The sequence below is a fragment of the Sapajus apella genome, unplaced genomic scaffold, assembly GCF_009761245.1.
Source record: "Sapajus apella isolate SASKATOON/1434 unplaced genomic scaffold, GSC_monkey_1.0 scaffold27, whole genome shotgun sequence".
NCBI classification, from domain to species: domain Eukaryota; kingdom Metazoa; phylum Chordata; class Mammalia; order Primates; family Cebidae; genus Sapajus; species Sapajus apella.
This window is the reverse complement of record NW_022436967.1, coordinates 11,303,138-11,325,380: the sequence shown is the minus strand read 5'-3', so window position 1 is coordinate 11,325,380 and position 22,243 is coordinate 11,303,138. Positions and strand designations below refer to the sequence as shown.

Sequence of the window (22,243 nt, the reverse complement as noted above, 5' to 3'; positions counted from 1 at the left end):
TAACCTTGAAATATCAAGAAAGACTGACAGAATTGGAATATAACCATTTTGCAGTCCCTCAATGAATTAATGGATCTAGGCAAAGGTCCTCAATAGCTGCTAATATCACAAAAAGAAAAATGGCAGATAATATGTTGTTCCCGATGGAAGCACACAGATGACCTATAAAATATGCTTGATGAGGCCTCAGATGTAACTACCAACCAACAAGAAATACCACTGGAAGGGAACATGTTAGCAAGACCCCATTTGGGGAAGAAAAGTTGCAGTCAGCATAATCCAGAGTGGTAAATACTGCAGGACACTTTCTTCTCCAAATAAATTAGAAAAAGATGGTGGTGTGAGGGTGAGGAGAAGGGAGAGAAATTGAGAGAGGACTCAGATACAAGAGACTTAATATTATCAACCAAGTATATGTATGTCCTTTCTTAGATCCTCATTCAAACAAACTTTTAAAAACATCTATGAGTCAAGGAATCTCATAAATGAGACAGAATCTATTCTTGGGTCTCATATATTCAAGGAAATGTAAACACTAATGTCTGTGTATTAGATGAAAACAATTCTTTAGATTGTGATAATTGTATTATGATTATACATATTTTGAGATTGCTTCGGTTTTATGCATACATTCTGAAGTGTTTATAGATGAAATGATTTAATATCTGGGATTGGTTTTGAAATAATTCAGCATGAGGAGGGGAAGATGATGATACAGATGAAACAAGATGAGCCAAGGACTGGCACAGTTAAACCTGGGTGGCAATAGCTATGCAAGAACTAATTGTACAATTTCCTTTTTGTAAACACTAAAATTCTCAGTAATAAAAGTTCTTTTATGAAGTAATGGGAAGTAAGGAATTAGAAGCCATGAAGTGTAGATTATCCTCAAGAAGATTGCAGGTGAAAGTGGGAGGAGAAATTTGCTTGAAGGGGTAACTGAGTCTTAGCAAAGACCCTAAACAAATGGAGGGGTGTTTTGTCTGTACAAATAACAGAAATTTAAGCATGGTAAACTCTTCATGGTAAGCTTTTCGTGGCTCATAATTTTTTTACTAATGGAAAGTGTTTAGATGGCTATTAACTATTAGGAGCAGTTCAGATCTAAAATATTAAAATATCCAGTGTTTGGAACTTACATCCAATACGTTTAATTTAAAAATCTAATTCATGCCTTTATGGAACATTATTTTAATGAGCAGTGGAGTTAATATATTCTAGGGTTAAAAAATGATCTGTTGGGATTCCTTGGATACAGAAAAATAACACAATTCATAAAAGAAAAAAATGGATAAATTGAGAATGTAAAATGGTACAATTACCTTGGAAGACAGTTTGGCAGTTTCTTAATAACCTAAACATATACCTACCATATAATTCAGCCAGCCTGTTCCTATCTTTTTAAACCAAGAGAACTGAAAGCATATGTAATACAAAGACTTGTATACAAAGCAACTTCATTTGTAATAGCCAAAACGTGGAAACAACTCAAATAACTTAACTGTCCATTAGCAGGGGTGAATACCAGAACAAATTTTGATATATTCAGGAATGGACTACTACTCAGAAAAAAAGTTGGTGTAGGGAGATGTCGAGGGAACTGTTCTACATCTCAATTTTGGTAGCACTTACATAACTGTATGCATTTGTCAAAACTCACAGAATACAAATTTTGCCTTAATTTTAAAAAATATGAAAATAAGAATCTCTTCTAAATGTTTTCTTGAAATTAGATTTAAGATATATCCTGATGCTGTGTTTTCCTTAGTTTTTAAAAATTATTAAGGTATAATTTATTTTCAGTAAATTCTTCTGTGCCCATTTACAGTCAACCACTCTCCATACCCCCAGTCTCTGGCAATCACTGATTTGTGTTCTGTCCCCATGATTTTGCCTTTTCCAGGATGTCATGTAAGTTAATCATCCTGCTCAACCTGGCCTTAATGCTGGTCTGGCTACTCAGCTGACCTCCTTTTACCTCCTGATACCTGAACATCCCTGCCCTGTTCAGCTCCACAGTTCCCAACTCTTTGGTTCCTGGTCCATGACTCGGCCTCTGACAGCCACTTAGAATAAAGCAGACACTCCACATGTGTCTTGAGAATTTAAATAAACAATCATATAGTAGTTAATTTATTGTGTCTGGCTTTAACTTAGCATAATGGATTTAAGATTCATTCATGCTATTGTACAGGCAGTTCAGTCCTTAATATTGCTGAATAGTAGTATTTCATCATATAGATGTGTCACAATTTGTTTATCCATTCCCCAGTTGAGGAATGGTTAGTTTATTTCCAGTTGTTAGTTTTCTTTAGGTTTCATTGGGTTGAAAAAAAAAAAACTTATAAAAGTAATAGCTGTATACTGGGTAAAGATCCAAGCATGGTTATTAAAAGCAAATATCTTCGCTTATCCATTTCTATCACTTCCATCCCCAGGTGTAACTGCTCTTATGGATTGGAACGTATCCTTCCAGACCTTTTTCCATGTACATACATTCCCACACACAAACAAACACACATGTATATAGTTAGTGGGGGTGCTATTTTTAACAAAAATCAGATGATAATGTATATTTTGTTCTGCAGCTTGCATGATTTGCTGAGCAGTGTATCCTAAAAACTTTTATGCCTGCTCCAATAGATCAGTCTTTTTTTTTTAACATATGTATGATATTCTGTGGTATATCTAGTTTTGCTGGCCATTTCTCCATTGTTGATTTTCATGTTATCTCTAATTTTTCTATATTACAAATAATCCAACTGATTCCACTGCTTGAGTATTCCTGTAGATTTCTATAAGTAGAATTACTCAAATGATATGATACATACCACTCAGTTGCTTGCAAATAGGTTGCACCAATTTGTGCTTTCAAAAATAGCATATGGTAATATTGGATATTGTATATTATATAGAGTAAAAGCTTTTTGTCCTAAAAAGATTTGTTGTTAGAAATTCCTCATAGAGTAACAGGTTTTATGTTCTTAATGTCTCTAATCAAAAGTCTTAAAAGAATAAAAAGTAAGGTTGTTCTCAATGAAATAAATATATGCGTATTATATTTCATCCAAATACTCTGGTAAACTAGTTTCTAAAGATGGCACTATGAAAAGTTTAGTTACTAAAGCATGTAATTTTCATTTTAACTATTATAGCTTAATTGGAATTTTTATCACAAAAAAATTAAAATATAAAATCCACTATGAATTTTTCCCCCAGTCTGAGGATTACTATGACATGAGGCGGCTGTATACAATTTTGGGCTCTTCTCTGTTTTACAAGGTAAGCTAAAGCTTGAAATCGAAATGTCCAGCTGCTATATAAACAGACCTAAATTTTCAATACTTTTACAAACATGAAAAATACATTATCTCTTTTCTTCTGAATATAGGTACCATAGATTAAGATCTTTCTTATTTTAGAGACAGAGTCTTGCCCTGCCACCCAGACTGGAGTGCAGGGTACAATCATAGCTCACTGCAGCTCCAATTCTCAGCTCAAACAATTCCCAGGCTCAAGCAATCCTTCTGCCTTGGTCTCCCAAAGTGCTGGGATTATAGGCATCAGCCACCATGCCTGATCAGATTAAGACCTTAAAACAAGATTTGCATCTACATATTTGTAAATATGGTAAATATTTATTATTTCATTGCATTCTAAAGCATTTATAAAGTATTTGCAAATGTGCACAGGAGAAACAGCACTCAAAGAACCAAGTATGTAAGAGAGAAGAACAATACTTTCCTTGCTTTCCTTTTCAAAGAGTGTGTTTTTTATCCTCTGTTGAAAAGTTGGTTGGGCATGGTGGCTCACGCCTGTAATCCCACCACTTTGGGAGGCCGAGTTAGGCAGATCACCAGAGGTCAGGAGTTTGAGACCAGCTTGTCCAACATGGTTAAACCCCGCATCTACTAAAAATAAAAAAAAATAAAAAAAAAATAAAATAAATTACCTGGGCATGGTGGTGCATACCTGTAATCCCAGCTACTTGGGAGGCTGAGGCACAAGAATTTCTTTAATCCAGGAAGCAGAAGCTGCAGTGAGCCAAGATCACACCACTGCACTCCAGCCTGGGGTAGGTGGTGCATGCCTGTAATCCCAGCTACTCGGGAGGCTGAGGCACAAGAATTGCTTTAACCCAGGAAGCAGAAGCTGCAGTGAGCAAAGATCACATCACTGTACTCCAGCCTGGGGTGACAGAGTGAGACTCAGTTCAATTAAAAAGAAAAAGGAAAAAAGAAAAGTAAGCTACATCATTTAAATAAATCTTATATAACATTTGGTTAATGTCCATGTAAAGCAAATTAGGCATCAAATGAATTTAAGTATTTTTATTTTTAAAAAAGGATTTTAAAACACATCTAACAAAGAAGCAATAGGGAAGAATGCACAGTGAAAAGTGAGTCTCTGTCATGACCCCTGCTTCTTGACTTTCCATTCTCAGAATTCAGTTCTTTTTTAATTTTGCTAAATACTGAAGCTGTAGTACACAGAAGTGATCTTGGTCTTGCTTTGTGCTTAAGTCTACCTATTGGTAGACCTTAAGTTATCATTTGATCTCTATTTCGACCTCAAGAAAAAAACATTTGCTTTTACTGTATTTATCCCATTTGAAAGTAGAATATTTTAAACCAACTGAAGAAGTGTTTGTAAAACTCTTGGAAATATATTATGGCATTAATTGCTTTATATCACTGGTAGACTTTTGCTCTTTGTGATTAAATTCAAGGGTTATTTGATATGCAATCATTTGCCCAAGGATGATCTTATTGATATTGCTGTATACTGTCGCCACTATTGTCTGCTGCCATTAGCAGCAAAACAAAGAATTGGTCAGTTGATAATATGGAGAGAAGTGTTTCCTCAGCATCACCTCCAACCTTTGGCAGACTCAAACACTGAAGTCTTTCCGGAACCTGAAGGAAGATATTTTTTGCTAATTGTTGGCTTGGTAAGTTTACCTCAGCTTCTTTCTTGACATTTTTTGTTTTTTTTTTTTTTTTCTTTTTCTTTTTTTTGGCTGGGGATGAGGGATGCAGGGGTGGGTAGGTATCTATTGATTATCTAAATAAATACACAAACATGCTCATTTAAAATTAGTATGTCTAATACTAGTATTCAAGGAAATATTACATGCCCCTTATTCCTTTTCTTTTGCATCCATTTAATACCAATGGACAAATAATAAAATCTAAGAAAATATTTTAGCAGGTTTTAAAAGTCTTTTGTTCCCCTTTCTCTAGTGGTTTTATCCATTGGCTTGTTTTGGGAGATAGAGGGAGACATGAAAAGAATATAGAATCAGAAACAATAAATATGTAATTGTAGATGAAAGGACTTCCGATAACTGAGGCTCTTTGACAGCTATCTTAGGGAATTCTGTGTCTCAAAAGAAGTGGTTTGATGTTATATCAAGATAAGGCAATGTAAGATTGTTTTCAACTGAGATCAAGAAGCATTGATAATAACCAAAAAGGAAAGATGATTAAAGAAATTTTTATAATCATCATATGATTATGCCATATGCCTCTATGTCTTCAGTATTTATAAATTTATACATGTACATTTTATATAAATATTTTCATGGTAACTAAACCTACATTTGTAATTTTTTTCCCTTTAGAAACATTATATGCTATGTGTACTATTAGAAGCTGGAGGCTGTGCATCCAAAGCTATTGGGAATCCTGGACCGGACTGTATATATGTGGATCAGGTCAAAACAACTCTTCACCAGCTGGAGGAAGTAGATTCTCGCATAGATGAGCGGCTAGCATCTTCTCCAACCCCCTGTTTGTCTTGTGCTGACTGGTTCCTTACTGGATCACGTGAAAAAACAGATAGCTTGACCACTTCACCTATTCTCAGTAGGCTACAAGGTACTTCCAAAGTAACAACTCCAACATGTAGAAGAACGCTTTTTGGTGACTACTCCTTAAAGACACGTAAGCCCAGTCCTTCGCGAAGCAGTGGAGGATCTGACAATGGTTGTGAAGGTGGAGAAGATGATGGCTTTAGCCCCCATACTACACCAGATGCAGTACGGAAGGAAAGAGAATCTCAGGGCTCTGATGGTTTAGAAGAAAGTGGAACCTTGCTTAAGGTGTGTGCTCATTCAAGTGTGTACATTCTGGGAGCTAAGCTATCTCTCCAGTCCTTATTTTATAATTGCAAGACAGTTTTTTTTTTTTGTGGCATACCATTCTGCATTTGACATGGTGGATGTTTCAGTCACTGCTGACAAACCAATGATTTTGAACCAAAAAGAAAAAGAAATATCAGGCCAGGCATGGCAGATTGTTTGAGGCTGGGAGTTGGAGACCAGCCTGGCCAACGTGGTGAAACCCAGTCTCTACTAAAATTACAAAAATTAGCCAGGCATGGTGCAGGCTGAGGCACAAGAATTGCTTAAACCCAGGAGGCAGAGGTTGCCAATGAGTCAGGATTGTGTCACTGCACAATCTGTCACTCCAGCTTGGGTGACAGAATGAGACTCTATCTCAAAAAAAAAAAAAAGAAAGAAAAATATCAAGTAATAAGACAAGAACCCCTTGACCTCATTTTCTGTTTAGCAGTACTTAGAAATAGGGAAACTTTAATCTTAATTTCCATGTTCATCTCTTTCTTCCCTATTTGCAATGATAACAGACAGCATCCAAGCCGTGGTGCCTGTTGTGGGGTGATCTGACTAAATAGCCAATGAAATGTTCAGCAAGGAGAATCAGAACCCTAAATGTGTGTATGTGTGTGTGTCTGTATATGTCTCTCTGTGTGTATATTGTCCTATTTTTATAGATTTTAAAATCTAAACCTGTATAATACTCAAAGATTTAAAAGTTGACTGTAAAGAGGATGTTCATTTTTCAGATTATCATTTTTCCTGATTTTTTCCCCATGAAAATTCCATAAAATATCCAAGTGATTATCAAAACATTCACCCTGGGAGGCTTTGTACTTATTCTAGTGATGCTGCCGTCTTTCAAAACATTTTTGAAACTTGTCATGTGGGTGGATGGAAGTAATACCAGATGAGAAGTCTGAGAAGGAGCACAAATAAAATACGAGATGCTAGTAGCATGGCATAAATAACCAGATGCAATCTCCTCATTCCAAACAACGGAATACTTTTGGAGCCCTAAGAGGGGTATATTTGGAAATACTGACATCAGTACCATACCTATTATCCCAGTCGATGAAATTGGTAGAAATAGTCTAAAAGGATTTGTACAGATTAAAGAATTACCAAGCCCGGAACAGCTCCTAAGAGAAACTGAGTTCACCTTTAAGATTCAGCCATTCAGCTGGATGAGGTGGCTCACGCCTGTAAATCCCAGCATTTTGGGAGGCCAAGGCAGGCAGATCATTTGAGGTCAGGAGTTTGAGACCAGACTGATTAACATGGCAAAACCCTGTCTCTACTAAAATACAAAAATTAGTTCAGCATTATGGCAGGCACCTGTAATCCCAGCTACTCAGGAGGCTGAGGAAGAAGAATCACTTGAACCCAGGAGGTGGAGGTTGTATTGAGCTGAGGTCGCGCCACTGCACTCCAGCCTGGGTGACAGAGTGAGACTCTACCTCAAAAAAAAAAAAAAAATTCAGCCATTCAACAAATGTTGATTAAATACCTACTAAGTGCCAAGGGCCATACTACACAAAGGAGATACAGAAATGAATAAGACACAGCCCCTGACTTTGAGGAGTGCAGAGTCTAGGGAGGGAGACAAGTATGCATACGTGCAAACTTGGTAATGGATCTGGTAGGAGGTTTTCAGGGAATACCATCATGCCATCCCAGAACATGACCCTGGGATCCCTGACAGCCAAGTATAAGTGAAGAGGTACAAGTTAGCATCAAAAATATTTAAAGGAAGCATTGCAAAATGGTAAGTAGTTCTCTTAGAAGGATGTTTAATTTGTAAATTATTTCTGCTATATTATTCCATTCTTAGATATAAACCAATCTACTTACCTATATTTTTCAGGTCACTAAAAAGAAGTCTACTCTTCCAAATCCATTTCATTTGGGAAACTTGAAAAAGGACCTTCCAGAAAAAGAATTAGAAATATATAACACAGTGAAGTAAGAAACTTCCTTATTCTTGTTCACTTAAACTCTTTCAGGAAGTTTTACAGTGATAAAGTACAATTCTATAACATATATTTTACTCAACAAATGTAATTCTGATATATCTTACATATTAAAGATAATATCTGTGGTATTGCTTTAATATTTCATTATACATTTAGGAAAATGACCATGTACTGTAAGAGAGAAAAACACACAAAGTAATATTTCAAAATGTGAAAGTGCCCCTTTATTTCACTTCCACAGGTAACCTCCCTTTTGTATATTTAATATAATTTTTAAATTAGAGTTTACTATTTTTAGAGTGTTTGGTGGATACAGTGGTGTGCTGTCCAGTTACACCATAGCTCAGGGTATTCCTTCCCAACACGTGAGAGTGGTGGCTGCTAATGCCTCAGAGCTCCCCTAGCCATGTCACTCCCCTAGCCTTGTCCTACATGGAAGCTTGTTGACTCAGCTAAGGTTACACTCCTTCCTGGGAGGAGCCCACTTCCAATGACTAATAAATAAGTGAGTACAAAGGCTTGGCCCCTTGCCTAAATTGAAGACAATTCTGAAAGGCCAACCAAGCTTCATAGTACCCAGTGGTATCCACTGAGGCTTGTTGCTGCCATAGCACATTTCACCTTCTCCCTCTGCTGAGTCCTGCTTAGTCATTCCACCCCTACAGCTGTTTTTCCCAAGAGTACTTCCTAATGTTTCCTTCCGGCATAGCTCACTCTCAGAGTTTGAGTCCCAGGGAACTGGACCCATTACACTCTCTTTAGAAAATAGGTAAAATTTCGAATTTGCATTGAGTAGGGAGTTCTGACATACAAGAAACTGAGTGAGGAGATAATGCTTAGCAAGTTAAACTGTCTCTAATTATTATAATATGAAATGTTATACATTCACTTCTTATGCAGTTATCATGTGGTGATGTAGCTCTGCCTGGGTCTTGGCAGACATTTAATTATGTGTGGGATGTCATATGTGGGATCAACTGGTGTAATAAACTCAATTGTATATTTTTATTTGAACAACTAGACATGTACAATTAGAATTCACACACATACAGTACAGAGCTACCACATTCTTAATCATTGAAACACTTTATAGTAAGTTCAAATATATGTGTTACAAGGTTGTTAGGAAATTCTTTTTTTCTGAAGTCAAGACAAAAACAAAGTAACTTGTCTGCATAAAATATGTTAGAAATCTGAAGTGTTAAAATTTGGTATTTAGTGCCTCTAAATATGAATGTTTAATTTTTTGATAATTAAACATGATTTTAAGACCAATAAATTGGAACCAAACCCTTTATGGAACCCAAAAGTACCTTCACAAAACTCTAGTCTTCCATTTAACAAAAACTATTGCTCTGAAATTTTATTACCTCCATATCAGAATTTTTTAAATGTGTATGTTATGTTAGCATTGTCTCTAGTAAAAGGAAACTCTTTTTTCAAGTTCAATGATTTAAACATAAATTCACATGTAGTGTAAATCACAGGCTGTCCTATTTTAAAAGATGCCAAAGATGGGTGTTTATTCTCATTATTGACATGGAAAGGTGTTTTAATACTATGTAGTTCATTTTAAAAGCATAATGTAAAACAGGATGTAATATACTATCCTAAACTATATGCACCCATCTTTGTAAAATAAAATATATATAATGAAAATAATATCTATAAAACATCTCATTCAGTAACTAAGTCCTACCCATTCTTCCAGTAGTCCTTGAATCCATTCACCCCTCTATTGACACTACCCTAGTTAAGGCTCCCATTTTCTTTCACCTGGTTTTATTGCAGCGATGTCTCAACTCCTAGCCTACACTAAACCCATTCTCAACTGCAGAAGTAACCTTTCTGAAGACTAAATCTGACTTTATCTGCTTTCTTATACAAATCTTTTGTCTTCCTACTGGGTAATTGCTTATTTGGTGATTTTTAAAACTTTTAGTTAATGTAGACTGAGTGGGCTGGGCGCGGTGTCTCATGCCTGTAATCCCAGCACTTTGGGAGGCTGAGGCAGGTGGATCACCTGAGGTCGGGAGTTTAAGACCAGCCTGACCAACACAGAGAAACTCCATCTCTACTAAAAATACAAAATTAGCCAGGCATGGTGGCACATGCCTCTAATCCCAGCTACTCAGAAGGCTGAGGCAGGAGAATCGCTTGAACCTGGGAGGCAGAGGTTGCAGTGAGCTAAGATTGTGCCTTTGCACTCCAGCCTGGGTAATAAGAGCAAAACACTGTTTAAAAATATATATGTATATATGTATACACACACACACACACACACACACACACACACAGAGTGAATGAGTTTATGGTTTTTTAAGAGCTAAACCTGCTTATTGTATTGTGGCTTATTTTTTAGAGAAAATTTGAAAGATAACCAAAATGTTAATTCTAACCCCCCCAAAAGAAATTTATTAATAATTCTTTTGTAAAGAATAATTTTCTTTCTATACTTTTTAAATCTGAAGATCTCCAGATTAAAATGTATATTTTAAATTATTTTCCTTTTAAAATAATCATAATTTCTTTCATCTTATTTAAGGTATTATTTCTGGAAAGGTTGTCAGCCACCAGTTGTTAATGAGCCAGTTGCCCTATGGAAAAGTGAGAAAATAATTTGTAAATAATTTCATTCCCTCCCTATCCCTGGTCTTAAAAAGAGTACCAAGGCCATAAATCAGTGATAAGAAGTTTATTTGGATCATGCTGCCTAATTAACTGTTTAACAAGAATTTAATCTGCATGGATGATCTAGGCAGTATCTAGGCTAAGAGCTAAAATATATGCCTTTTTCTTGCCTCTATGCTTATGGCTGGAAAAAAATCACCTGAAGATATTTTTTAGTATAGACGGCCTTTTATCATGGAAGGATTAAAATGGGGCAACTTGAGTATTTGAGATGCATATGAGGAATTGCTGCAATCAGAAGTCAGCCCTGGAGAGGAAAAAGCAAGGTATTACAGAACAAGCTTCAAAGTCAGCTAAAATCTGCCATTTGGCTATGCGACCTCTCAAGAAAGTTAATCCAAGTCCTCTGAACGTTGATTTTATCATGGTTAAAATGAGGATGGTAATGGATATTATCTTGCAATATCATTATAAGAATTAAAACTAAGGTATTATAAAGCACCTACCCTGGTATATAAAGGGCATTCACTATATGTTAATTATTATTAGTATTTCATTGTTGCTATTACTATTGTTCTTTTGCTTATCTTACTGCTGATAGAAATTAACAGTGTTTATAGGTTCTGCTGGCCTGTCTGAGATTAAACTGGGAGGAAAGATGCAGAAGAAAGAAAAAATGAGTAAGAGAGCATAGGAAAGAAAAAAGATGGTAATAATGAGAAGTGGTAGAATACTACCAGGAATTGTCATGATATTATATAGAATATTAATCCAACTTTTGAGATCATAATAATAATTTTTTTTTCTTTAGGAACATCAGTTTGACTATCATGAGAAAAGACTTTAATGCTACTAACTTAAATGTATTTAGTTTGTTGGAAGGTATTTTTATATGTGCTCCACCCTAGACTGATACCTTGTTTATGGCTTTTAGCTATCTGAACCAGACATGAGCTGAGTCATTTAATACCAACCATGGAAAAAGAGGCAGTTAGCCAATTTGGGTTGTTTAGCAAAGGAATGATTAAGTTACTTGCAAATGAATTGATGTTTATTTATCCTTGCATAACACGTAGTATTTGTCTCCATTAAGGGAATTAATAACCCTAGCTTATATTTCAGTTAAGGATGAAGAGGGAATTAAATGGTTAGCCCAGTCTCCCATCCCTAATTATACTACTGATATTATATTGTAGATAAAAGCTTGTAAGAAGTGTACTAAATTCAAAATGAACCAATATTTTTAAATTTACTAAAATTTCATTTTTCTTCTCTTTTTTTTTTCTTTTTAAGACTGACATCTGGTCCTGAGAACACACTTTTCCACTATGTTGCCTTAGAAACAGTGCAAGGAATCTTTATTACTCCTACCCTTGAAGAGGTGACACAGCTAAGTGGCTCTATCCACCCTCAACTAATAAAGAATTTCCATCAATGTTGTCTTTCCATTCGTGCAGTTTTCCAACGGACATTGGTGGAAGAGGTAAGGCACTGCTATAAATATAGTTTTCTGCCAGTTTAATTTCCAGATCTCTAAGCATTCTATTCTCCAATCAATATGTCCAGCATTGTTTTCATTTAATTAAGTTTTTTAAAAATATTCACCCAATCTAACTTGGGTGCCAAAACAGTTATACTCACAGTACTTCAAGGTTTTATTTCACACTGAATTTGATATCTTGGGTTATGATTTCAGGAAATGGTAGACCTGTGTTTTCTACAGCAAAATAGAAAACAGTTGTTAAATATAAATTAACCTTCCACATTTGATATCTGTGACTCAACCATTACTTGGGTAATAATATCTACCAATTGGTTCCTAAAATAACTTTGATAATTCTTTAAATGTTTAGCCAACAGTATAAGGCATTTTGGAATATAATGGATTAAGGCAGGGGTCCCCGACCCCCCTGGGCCACATACCAGTAGCCCTCTGTTGCCTGCTAGAAACGAGGCTGCACAGCAGGAGGTAAGTGGTGGGCCAGGGTGCCTACCGCCTGAGCTCTGCCTCTTGTCAGATCAGCAGCGTATAGGAGTGCAAACCCTGTTGTAAACTGTGCATGTGAGGGATCTAGGCTGCAAACTTCTTATGAGAATCTAATGCCTGATGATCTGAGGTGGAACAGTTTCATCTCGAAACCATCCCTCCCCCAGAAATTGGTCTCTATTTCAAAAAGGTTGGGGACCACTGGGTTAAGGTACAGCTATAGACACAAGACTAATGCAAATGTTTTGGCATTTGGTTGGTTGGTTGATTGCTTTTCTATCCAGGATGAAGTTTCATTGAATGTTGTTATCTGTTGAATAAATAATAATGCTGTATACAATTACAGTATCAGATTGTTTTAATGGCAGAAAAAGATAGGTGTTGATTTCTTGAAAAGGATCAAACATACAGAGGTTTACTTGTGACATTATACAGCCAAAAACCTCTCTGAAAATGGTTGTAATGTATATAGCAATACATGTGTTAAGAATGCCAAATTTGCGAAGATCTTGGGTTTAAAAGTGGAATAACATTGGACAAAGAATAAGGAATCCTGTACTGAGCCTCACCTCCTCCTATTTCATCAGCTATGAAGCAAGTGGGCTGAATTACATCATCTCTCTGGGCTTATTCGCCAGTGAAATTCTGTGTCTTATAGGATTTTTCTTTGAGTCCTCAGAAATTGTTATTCTGTAAAACTACTGTGTTTGGCCATATACTCCTATATGCTTTGGGTTCTTATGCTCCTATTTCCCTATTTAACATAACTGATAAATTTTATAAAGGAATATTTCATTTACTTATTTGATAATATTTAGTAATATAAACTTGTTTTCCCTATCTTATTTAAACACTGAAGTACCTACTCTGCACAAGATACTATTGTAGGAGCTTGGGATACAACAGTGGACAAAACAAAGTCTCTTCCTTCATGAAGCCTAATGGAGGAGAGAAAAGAATTAGAAAATAATATGCTGAGAAGAATCAGTGTCAAGCAAAATAATAAAATATGGTAAGGATGAGAGTTAGGAGTGACTGTTTTAGAAGATCCCTCTGATCATGTCAAGTGATACTTGAACAGAGACCTGAATGAACTGAGAGAGCAAGCCATGTGGCTCTCTAGAGGCAGAGCTTTCAGAAAGAGGAACAGCAAATGCAAAACTGCAGAGCATTACTGCCTGAGCTCCACCTCCTGTCAGATCAGCTCAGCATTAGATTCCCATAGGATTACAAACTCTATTGTAAACTATTCATGCAAGGGCTCCTCACTTCTTCTGAGACTCTAATGCCTGATGATCTGAGGTGGAACACTTTCATCCTGAAACCATCCTCTAGGGGCTGGGAGAGTGTTGGAGCAGACTGAGTGAGAAGAGAGTGAAAGAAGAGATCAAACAGGTAGCAGGGCCAGCTTATGCATGGCCAAATGGACTATGATAAGGACTTTGGGCTTTTTTCTGAAAGAGATGATACATTCTTGAACAGTTCTGCCCAAAGAAGGGACATGACTGTAATTTTTTTTAAAGGATCGCTCAGGCTACTGTGGGTAGAACAGGAAACAGAGTAGCAAGGGTGGAGGCAGAACCAGTTAGGAGCCTTTTGAAATTCTCAAAGCAAGAAGTGATTATGGATTCTGGAATCTGGATATATTTTGGAGGATGAACCAAAATTTGTTGATGAATTAGATAAAAGTTGTAAGCGAAAGAAGAGAATCAAGGATCACTCCACAGTTTTGGCCTGAACCTTATAAGAAGTCTTTTAGTCCAAATGAGTCATTGTTTTGCTAATGCTTTAATCAGTATGAAAATTAGAGATTATGTGTCAAAGGAAGAGAAAATAATGCTTTAAATATATATGTTTTTTCAATTATTTACAGAATTATTTGTTCATTTAGAACACATTTATTAAGCATCTACTGTGTACCAGGCACTGCTGATTTTAAAATGCAAAAAAAGATTGTATATTGTCTCTGCCCTAGGGAAAAAAACCTATAATTTTCTATCTTCCACTGCAGAAGACAAATCTATAAACTGCTAATATAATATAATGTACATACTACTAATAAGGGCTGTGAACAAAGTGTTCCCTAGAAAGGCCAAGGTACACTTTATCCATGAAGTCTCCTTTAGGGTATGTTATTTAAGTATTGAGGAAGAATAGAAATTTTCCTGCAGATAAGAAGAATGTCATTGCAGGCACTTAAGTATTCAGATCAGCCAATTCAAATTAACCTGTGAGAACATTTTAAAGTAACAGCAGTAATACCAGTTAATACTAACAATACCTATTCATTTACAGAAAAAGAAAGGACTAAATCGTAGAGACCATTCAGATTCTGCAAAGTCGGCATCTTCTCTTAACCCTGTTAAAGAACATGGTGTATTGTTTGAATGTTCACCTGAAAACTGGACTGATCAGAAAAAAGCACCACCAGTTATGGCCTACTGGGTAGTAGGGTAAGTGGGGAAAAAAAGTATTTGAAACTGAAGTGTTAGAAAAGTGGTAAAGGAGAGTAACATTTTAAAATATAGACATAGAATTGTTAATCTAGCTATAATATTTTAATATATTTTATTTTATTTGCTACGTGTCTCCTTTAAATCCCTCCCAAGTATTTTTCTATTAAAAATTACCTTACAAAATTATATTAGTAATACACTGAAAGAATAATTTCACAGTTTTTCTCCTCTTCCTTTTTTCCCAAGTTCCTTCATTTCTTCCCCCCCTTCCTTTCCCTCTTTCCATCCTCTCTTCTTTCTTCTCTTCTCCTATCTCTGCCCCCTGCCACAAGACCATGCCCAATCAGGACCCTCGCCTCCTTTGTTTTCATCTCCTGTCTCCCTCCTCTTCCATGCACTGTGCACCAGCTGCACAAGCACCAATCAAATCTTCCTTCTGCTGTTCCATCTGCGCAGGATATTCTATCCCTTGACCTTTGCACTTCTGGATCCTTGATATTCAGACCAGTGCTAGCAGGTCATCTTGTCAGAGAAGATCCATAATCTCTTTCCCTCATCAAAGTGGCCACTCGGTTATTCTCTGTATCACTCTTTTATTGTTTATTTTCTTGTCCTTTTCCACCCCCGCCTGCATTAGAGTGTCAGTTTCTTGAGGTCAGGAATTGTATCTGTCTTGTCCATCACTGGCACCTGCAACAGTACCTGGCACATAATATAGTCACTTGATAAATATGTGATGGCTGAGTAGGTGAGACTGTGCCTGGCAAACACTAAAACACAGTTATTGCCTCTAAGGGCCTTACATCTAGCAGAAGTATGAAATATGATTGAATATATATTTATATATCTATATTATATAGATATAGAGAGAAATCATATATATATATGTGTGTATACATATTTGTAAAATGAATTAGATAATACAACCAAATGCTATAGGAATTCTGAGGAGGGGGCAAAATCTAATGAACAAAGACCCAAACAATGGAAATTATACAGCACAGCAGTGAGCAGACTGGTTTGCCAGGATGGTACAGGAATGACATATACAAAGATTAAGTGAAAGATCAAGTCGGGAACCTAAGTTAGGACTACTGCAGAGGGCCTTCATTGAAGGTTCTTTGAGTTGGAGTAAAAGTTGGTGGAGGAAAGGGCACAGAATTAGTTGAAAGTAAGAATAGTGGACACCTACCATGTAGTATTAAGCTGTATGACAGACACTTTACAGACATTACCCAAAGCAGAGATTGCCATATGCTGGTCTATGGGATTTAGAATCACCTGAGTCACTTGTTAAAATCAGAGATGCCTGGGCCCCAGACCTACTAAATCAAAATCTATGGAAGTGAGCATCTGTATTTTTAGTAAGTTCCCTTGTGATTATCATGTGAACCAGGCTTGGGAACATCAGTGTAAGCTTAATTCCATGTAGTGTGATCAGAGTTGTACTACTGGAATATTAAACTGGGAGCAGCCAATGGAATGATGTGCACATGAGAGAGACTAGAAATGAGAAGACTAGTTAGGCACACATGCAGGTGTTCAATGGAGTTTTAACTACATTCGTGACAATTGAAATAGAATCAAAAGGTGTTGAATTATGATATTGCAGATTTATGCAGAGGAGAAATTTCAGAAAGTCAGAAGTATCTCCAATTTAAATAGATCAATTTATATAAATTTGTATTGATTAAATAAATTAAAATTTTAACTCTTTAAGAAAACCAAATAAAACTTCAATGTTAATTCCAATTCAGTTCTATTTGCAAAAATAAAGCTACCAAGTGTTTAATGTTTTAATAAAAATTAAACATTAGAAAGTAAATGGCAATAAAATATTTAATAACTATTGCGCCTATGATGCTAGTGCTATTGGCTTTATTGTAATAACTAGATTTACTATTTAAAAACTGAGTGGTACCATAATACGTATTGATAAAATAGGATTATTATAGCCTGGAACAACTAAAAAAAATTGACCTAAGGCATATATTATTTATTTAGAAATAAATCTAGCTGCTTTTTCCCTTCTGCAGATTTAGATTCATGGATTTTTAATTTACTACTGATGCTTTCAGAAACAAAAATTAAATTAATCGGAGGGTTAGAGTTGTTCTTGTTATTTTAATTTCTGAAATGAGTGTGTTCTTTTCTTCTGCAGGAGACTTTTTCTTCATCCAAAACCTCAAGAACTTTATGTATGTTTTCATGACTCAGTCACAGAAATTGCCATTGAAATAGCTTTTAAATTGTTCTTTGGATTAATCTTGTAGCCATACTTTCTTGTTGTGTAGAAACACGTGCATAGAGGATTAAACACTGTCAAAATTGCTGAAATCAGTACACAAAGAGATAAAGTTTAGCTTCTTTTTACTTTTCAATATTGAACATAATATTGTTAAATATTGAAATGAAATGCTGTTGTATTTGGTACATTAAATCTTAATGTAATATTTCTTTTTAGAATATACTTAATCAAAATATGAAAGAAGGGATTGTTAACTTGTTGCTACTTTGGTATATAATGTTAATTTATTGACTAGTTTGAAATCATGTGAAGTGTTTTATATAAGATTAATATAGGAAATGTTTATTTTGGAAGAATACCCAATTTGTTGTTTATTTTTCTCAAAATTCATACTGATATCTGGTGAAACAATCATGAAATCAGGAGGAGGTGACCAGGTGCTGTAACTAAGTAGTGCTATGACTATGAGCAAGTTTTTGTACCTCTCTAAGCTCAGAGTTATCATGTAAAATGAGATGATTGTATTGAGGTTTCAAAAGTCCCTCTTAAGTAAAATGTACTACTTTTATTTTATTTTATTTTATTTTATTTTTAGTTCTAGGGTACATGTGCAGGATATCAGGTTTGTTACATAGGTAAATGTGTGCCATGGCAGTTTGCTGTACCTATCAACCCATCACTTAGGTATAAAGCCTAGCATGCATTAACTATTTTTCCTAATACTCTCTCTCCCCCAACCCCCACCCCCGACAGGTCCCAGTATGTGTTGTTCCCCTCCCCATGTCCATGTGTTCTCATGGTTCAGCTCCCACTTATAAGCAAGAACATATGGTGTTTGGTTTTCTGTTCCTGTGTCAGTTTGCTGAGGATAATGGCTTCCAGCTTCATCCATGTCCCTGCAAAGGACATGATTTCATTCCTTTTTGTGGGTGCATAGTATTCCATGGTGTATGTGTACCACATTTTCTTTATCCAGTCTATTATTGATGGGCATTTGGGTTGATTCCATGTCTCTGCTATTGTAAATAGTGCTACAGTACACATACATGTGCATGTATATTTGTAATCAAATGGTTTACATTCCTTTGGGTAATGGGATTGCTGAGTCAGATGGTATTGCTGGTTCTAAGAGCTTTGGGGAATCACCACACTGTCTTCCACAATGGTTGAACTAATTTACATTCCCACAAACAGTGTAAAAGTGTTCCTATTTTTCCACAGCCTCACCGGCATCTGTTATTTCTTGATTTTTCAATAATGGCCATTCTGACTGGTGTGAGATGGTATCTTATTGTGGTTTTGATTTGCATTTCTCTAACCGTCAGTGATATTCAGCTTTTTTTCATATATTTGTTGGCGGTGTGAATGTCTTCTTTTGAGAGGTGTCTGTTCATGTACTTTGCCCAGTTTTTAATGGGGCTGTTTGTTTTTATCTTGTAAATTTGTTTGAGTTCTTGTAGATTCTGGATATCAGATCATTGTCAGATGGAGAGATTGTAAAAATTTTCTCCCACTCTGTAGGTTGCCTGTTCACTCTGATGATAGTTTATTTTGTTGTGCAGAAGCTATTTAGTTTAATTTGATCCCATTTGTCAAGTTTTGCTTTTGTTGCAATTGCTTTTGGTGATTTCATCATGAAATTTGCCTGTGCCTATGTCTTGAATGGTATTGCCTAGATTTTCTTCTAGGGTTTTTGTAGTTTTGGCCTTTACATTTAAGCTTTTATTCCAAGTTAATTTTTGTGTGTGAGGAAGGGGTACAGTTTCTATTTTCTGCATATGGATAGCCAGTTCTCTTGCACCATTTATTAAATAAGGAATCCTTTCCCCATTGCTTGTTTTTGTCAGGTTTGTTGAAGATCAGATGGCTGTAGATGTGTGATCTTATTTCTGAATTCTCTGTTATGTTCCATTGGTCTATGTGTCTTTTTATGTACCAGTACCATGCTGTTTTGGTCATTGTAGCCTTATAGTATAGTTTCAAGTCTGGCAATGTGATGCCTCCAGCTTTGGTCTTTTCGCTTAGGATTGCCTTGGCTATACAGGCTCTTTTTTAGTTCCTTATGAATTTTAAAATAGTTTTTTTCTAATTCTATGAAGAATGTCGATGGTAGTTTAATGGGAATAACATTGACTCTATAAATCACTCTGGGCAGTATGGCCATTTTCATGATATTGATTCTTCCTGTCCATGAGCATGGAATATTTTTCCATTTGTTTGTGTCCTCTCTGGTTTCCTTGAGCAGTGAATTTTATGATGAAATCACCAAAAGCAATTGCAGCCTTTCCTTGAAGAGGCCCTTCACTTCCCTTGTTAGCTGTATTCCTAGGTATTCTCTTTGAAGCAGTTGTGAGTAGGAGTTCATTCATGATTTGGATCTCTGCTTGCCTGTTGTTGGTGTATAGGAATACTTGTGACTTCTGCACATTTTGTATCTTGAGACTTTGCCAAAGTTGCTTATCAGCTTAAGAAGCTTTTGGGCTGAGACAATGTGGTTTTCTAGATATAAGATAATGTCATCTGCAAACAAAGACATTTTTATTTCCTCCCTTCCTGTTTGAATACCCTTTTTTTCTTTCTCTTGCCTGATTGCCCTGGCCAGAACTTCCAATACTATGTTGAATAGGAGTGGTGAGAGAGAGCATCCTTGTCTTGTGCCAGTTTTCAAGGGGAATGCTTCCAGCTTTTGCCCATTCAGTATGATGTTGGCTGTGGGTTTGTCGTAAATGGCTCTCATTATTTTGAAGTATGTTCCTTCAATATGTAGTTTATTGAGAGTTTTTAACATGAAGGAATGTTGAATTTTATTGAAGACCTTTTCTATATCTATTGAAATAATAATGTGGTTTTCATCTTTAGTTCTGTTTATGTGATGAATTACGTTTATTGATTTGTGTATGTTGAACCAGCCTCACATCCCAGGAATGAAGCCAACTTGATCATGGTAGATAAGCTTTTTGATGTGCTGCTGGATTCAGTTTGCCAGTATTTTATTGAGAATTTTTGCATCAATGTTCATCAGGGATATTGGCCTCAAGTTTTCTTTTTTTGTTGAATCTCTGCCAGGTTTTGGTATCAGGATGATGCTGGCCTCATAGAATGAGTTATGGAGGAGTCCCTGCTTTTCTGTTGTTTGGAATAGTTTCAGAAGAAATGGTATCATCTTCTCTTTGTATTTCTGGTAGAATTCAGCTGTAAATTCATCTGGTCCTGGCTATTTTTGGTTGGTAGCCTATTTATTACTGCTTCCATTTTCAGAACTTGTTACTTGTTTATTGAACGATTCAACTTCTTCCTGGTTCAATCTTGGGAGGGTGTATGTATCCAGGAATGTATCCATTTCTTCTAGATTTTCTAGTTTATTTGCATAGAGCTGTTATCGTATTCTTTGATGGTTTCTTATATTTCTGTAAGGTCAGTGATAATATCCACTTTATCATTTTTTATTGAGTCTATTTGATTCTTCTGTCTTCTTTATTAGTCTGGCTAGCAGTCTCTCCATTTTGTTAATCTTTTCAGAAAAAAACAGCTCCTGGATTCACTGATTCTTTTGAAGGGTTTTTCATGTCTCTGTCTCCTTCATTTCCACTCTGATCTTGGTTATTTCTTGTCTTCTGCTAGCTTTTGGGTTTGTTTGCTCTTGGTTCTCTAGTTCTTTTAGTTATGATACTAGGTTGTCAATTTGATATCTTTCTAGTTTTTTGATGTGGGCATTTAGTGCTCTAAACTTTCCTCTTAACACTGCTTTAGCTGAATCCCAGGGATTCTGGTACGATACCTCTTTGTTTTCACGGTTTCGAAGAACTTCTTGATTTCTCCCTTTAATTCATCATTTACCTCAGCGTCATTGAGAAGCAGGTTGTTCAATTTCCATGTAGTTGTGTGGTTTTGAGTTTCTTACTCTTGAGTACCAATTTGATTGCACTGTGATCTGAGAGACTGTTACAAGATTTCAGTTCTTTTGCATTTGCTGAGGAGTGATTTACTTCCAATTATGTAATCAATTTTAGAGTAAGTGCCATGTAGCGCTGAGAAGAATGTATATTCTGTTGTTTGGTGCTGGAAAGGTCTGTAAATATCTATCAGGTCCACTTGATCCAGAGCTGAGATCAAGTCCTAAATATCTTTGTTAATTTTCTGTCTCAATGATCTAATAATATTGACAGTGGAGAGTTAAAGTCTCCCACTCTTATTGTGTGGTAGTCTAAGTCTCATTGTGGGTCTCTAAGAACTTGTTTTGTGAATTTGGGTGCTCCTGTATTAGGTGCATATATATTTAGGACAATTGGCTCTTGTTGAATTGACCCCTTTACTAATATGTAATGCCCTTCTTTTTCTTTGTTGGTTTAAAGTCTCTGTGAGAAACCCCTCCTTTTTTGTTTTCCTTTTCTTGGTAGATTTTTCCTCCATCCTTTTATTTTGAGTCTATATGTATCCTTGCATGTGAGATGGGTCTCTTGAATTATGGCACACCAATGGATTTTGACTCTTTATCCAGGTTGCCATCTGGGGCATTTAACTTTATATTTTTAAAGTTAATATTGTTATGTGTGAATTTTATCCTGACATCGTGATGCTAGTTGGTTGTTTTGCAGACTTGTTTATGTATTTGCTTCATAGTGTCACTGCTCTGTGTATTTCAGTGGTTTTTGTAGTGACTGGTAATGGTTTTTCCTTTCCATATTTAGTACTTCCTTCAGGAGCACTTGTAAGGCAGGCCTACTAGTGATGAATTCCCTCAGCATTTGCTTGTCTGAAAAACATTTTATTTCTCCTTCACTTATGAAGCTTAGTTCAGCCAGATATGAAATTCTAAGTTGGACATTC

General features: G+C 35.9%; 1 protein-coding gene across 6 annotated transcripts in view; it reads left to right on the top strand.

Annotated features, from left to right (window-relative positions):
* The window catches only part of INTU (inturned planar cell polarity protein), a 94,484-nt gene extending 76,710 nt beyond the window's left edge, over window positions 1-17,774 (top strand). For all 6 annotated transcript variants that reach the window (XM_032292342.1, XM_032292345.1, XM_032292340.1 and 3 more), the window contains 7 exons: window positions 3,220-3,282; window positions 4,730-4,951; window positions 5,624-6,103; window positions 7,986-8,083; window positions 12,019-12,208; window positions 15,008-15,165; window positions 17,330-17,774. In XM_032292342.1, coding sequence (XP_032148233.1) covers window positions 3,220-3,282; window positions 4,730-4,951; window positions 5,624-6,103; window positions 7,986-8,083; window positions 12,019-12,208; window positions 15,008-15,165; window positions 17,330-17,441 — 1,323 coding nt within the window. In that variant the 3' untranslated portion in view covers window positions 17,442-17,774. The remainder of the gene's footprint in view (window positions 1-3,219; window positions 3,283-4,729; window positions 4,952-5,623; window positions 6,104-7,985; window positions 8,084-12,018; window positions 12,209-15,007; window positions 15,166-17,329) is intronic.
* Window positions 17,775-22,243: the final 4,469 nt, after the last annotated feature.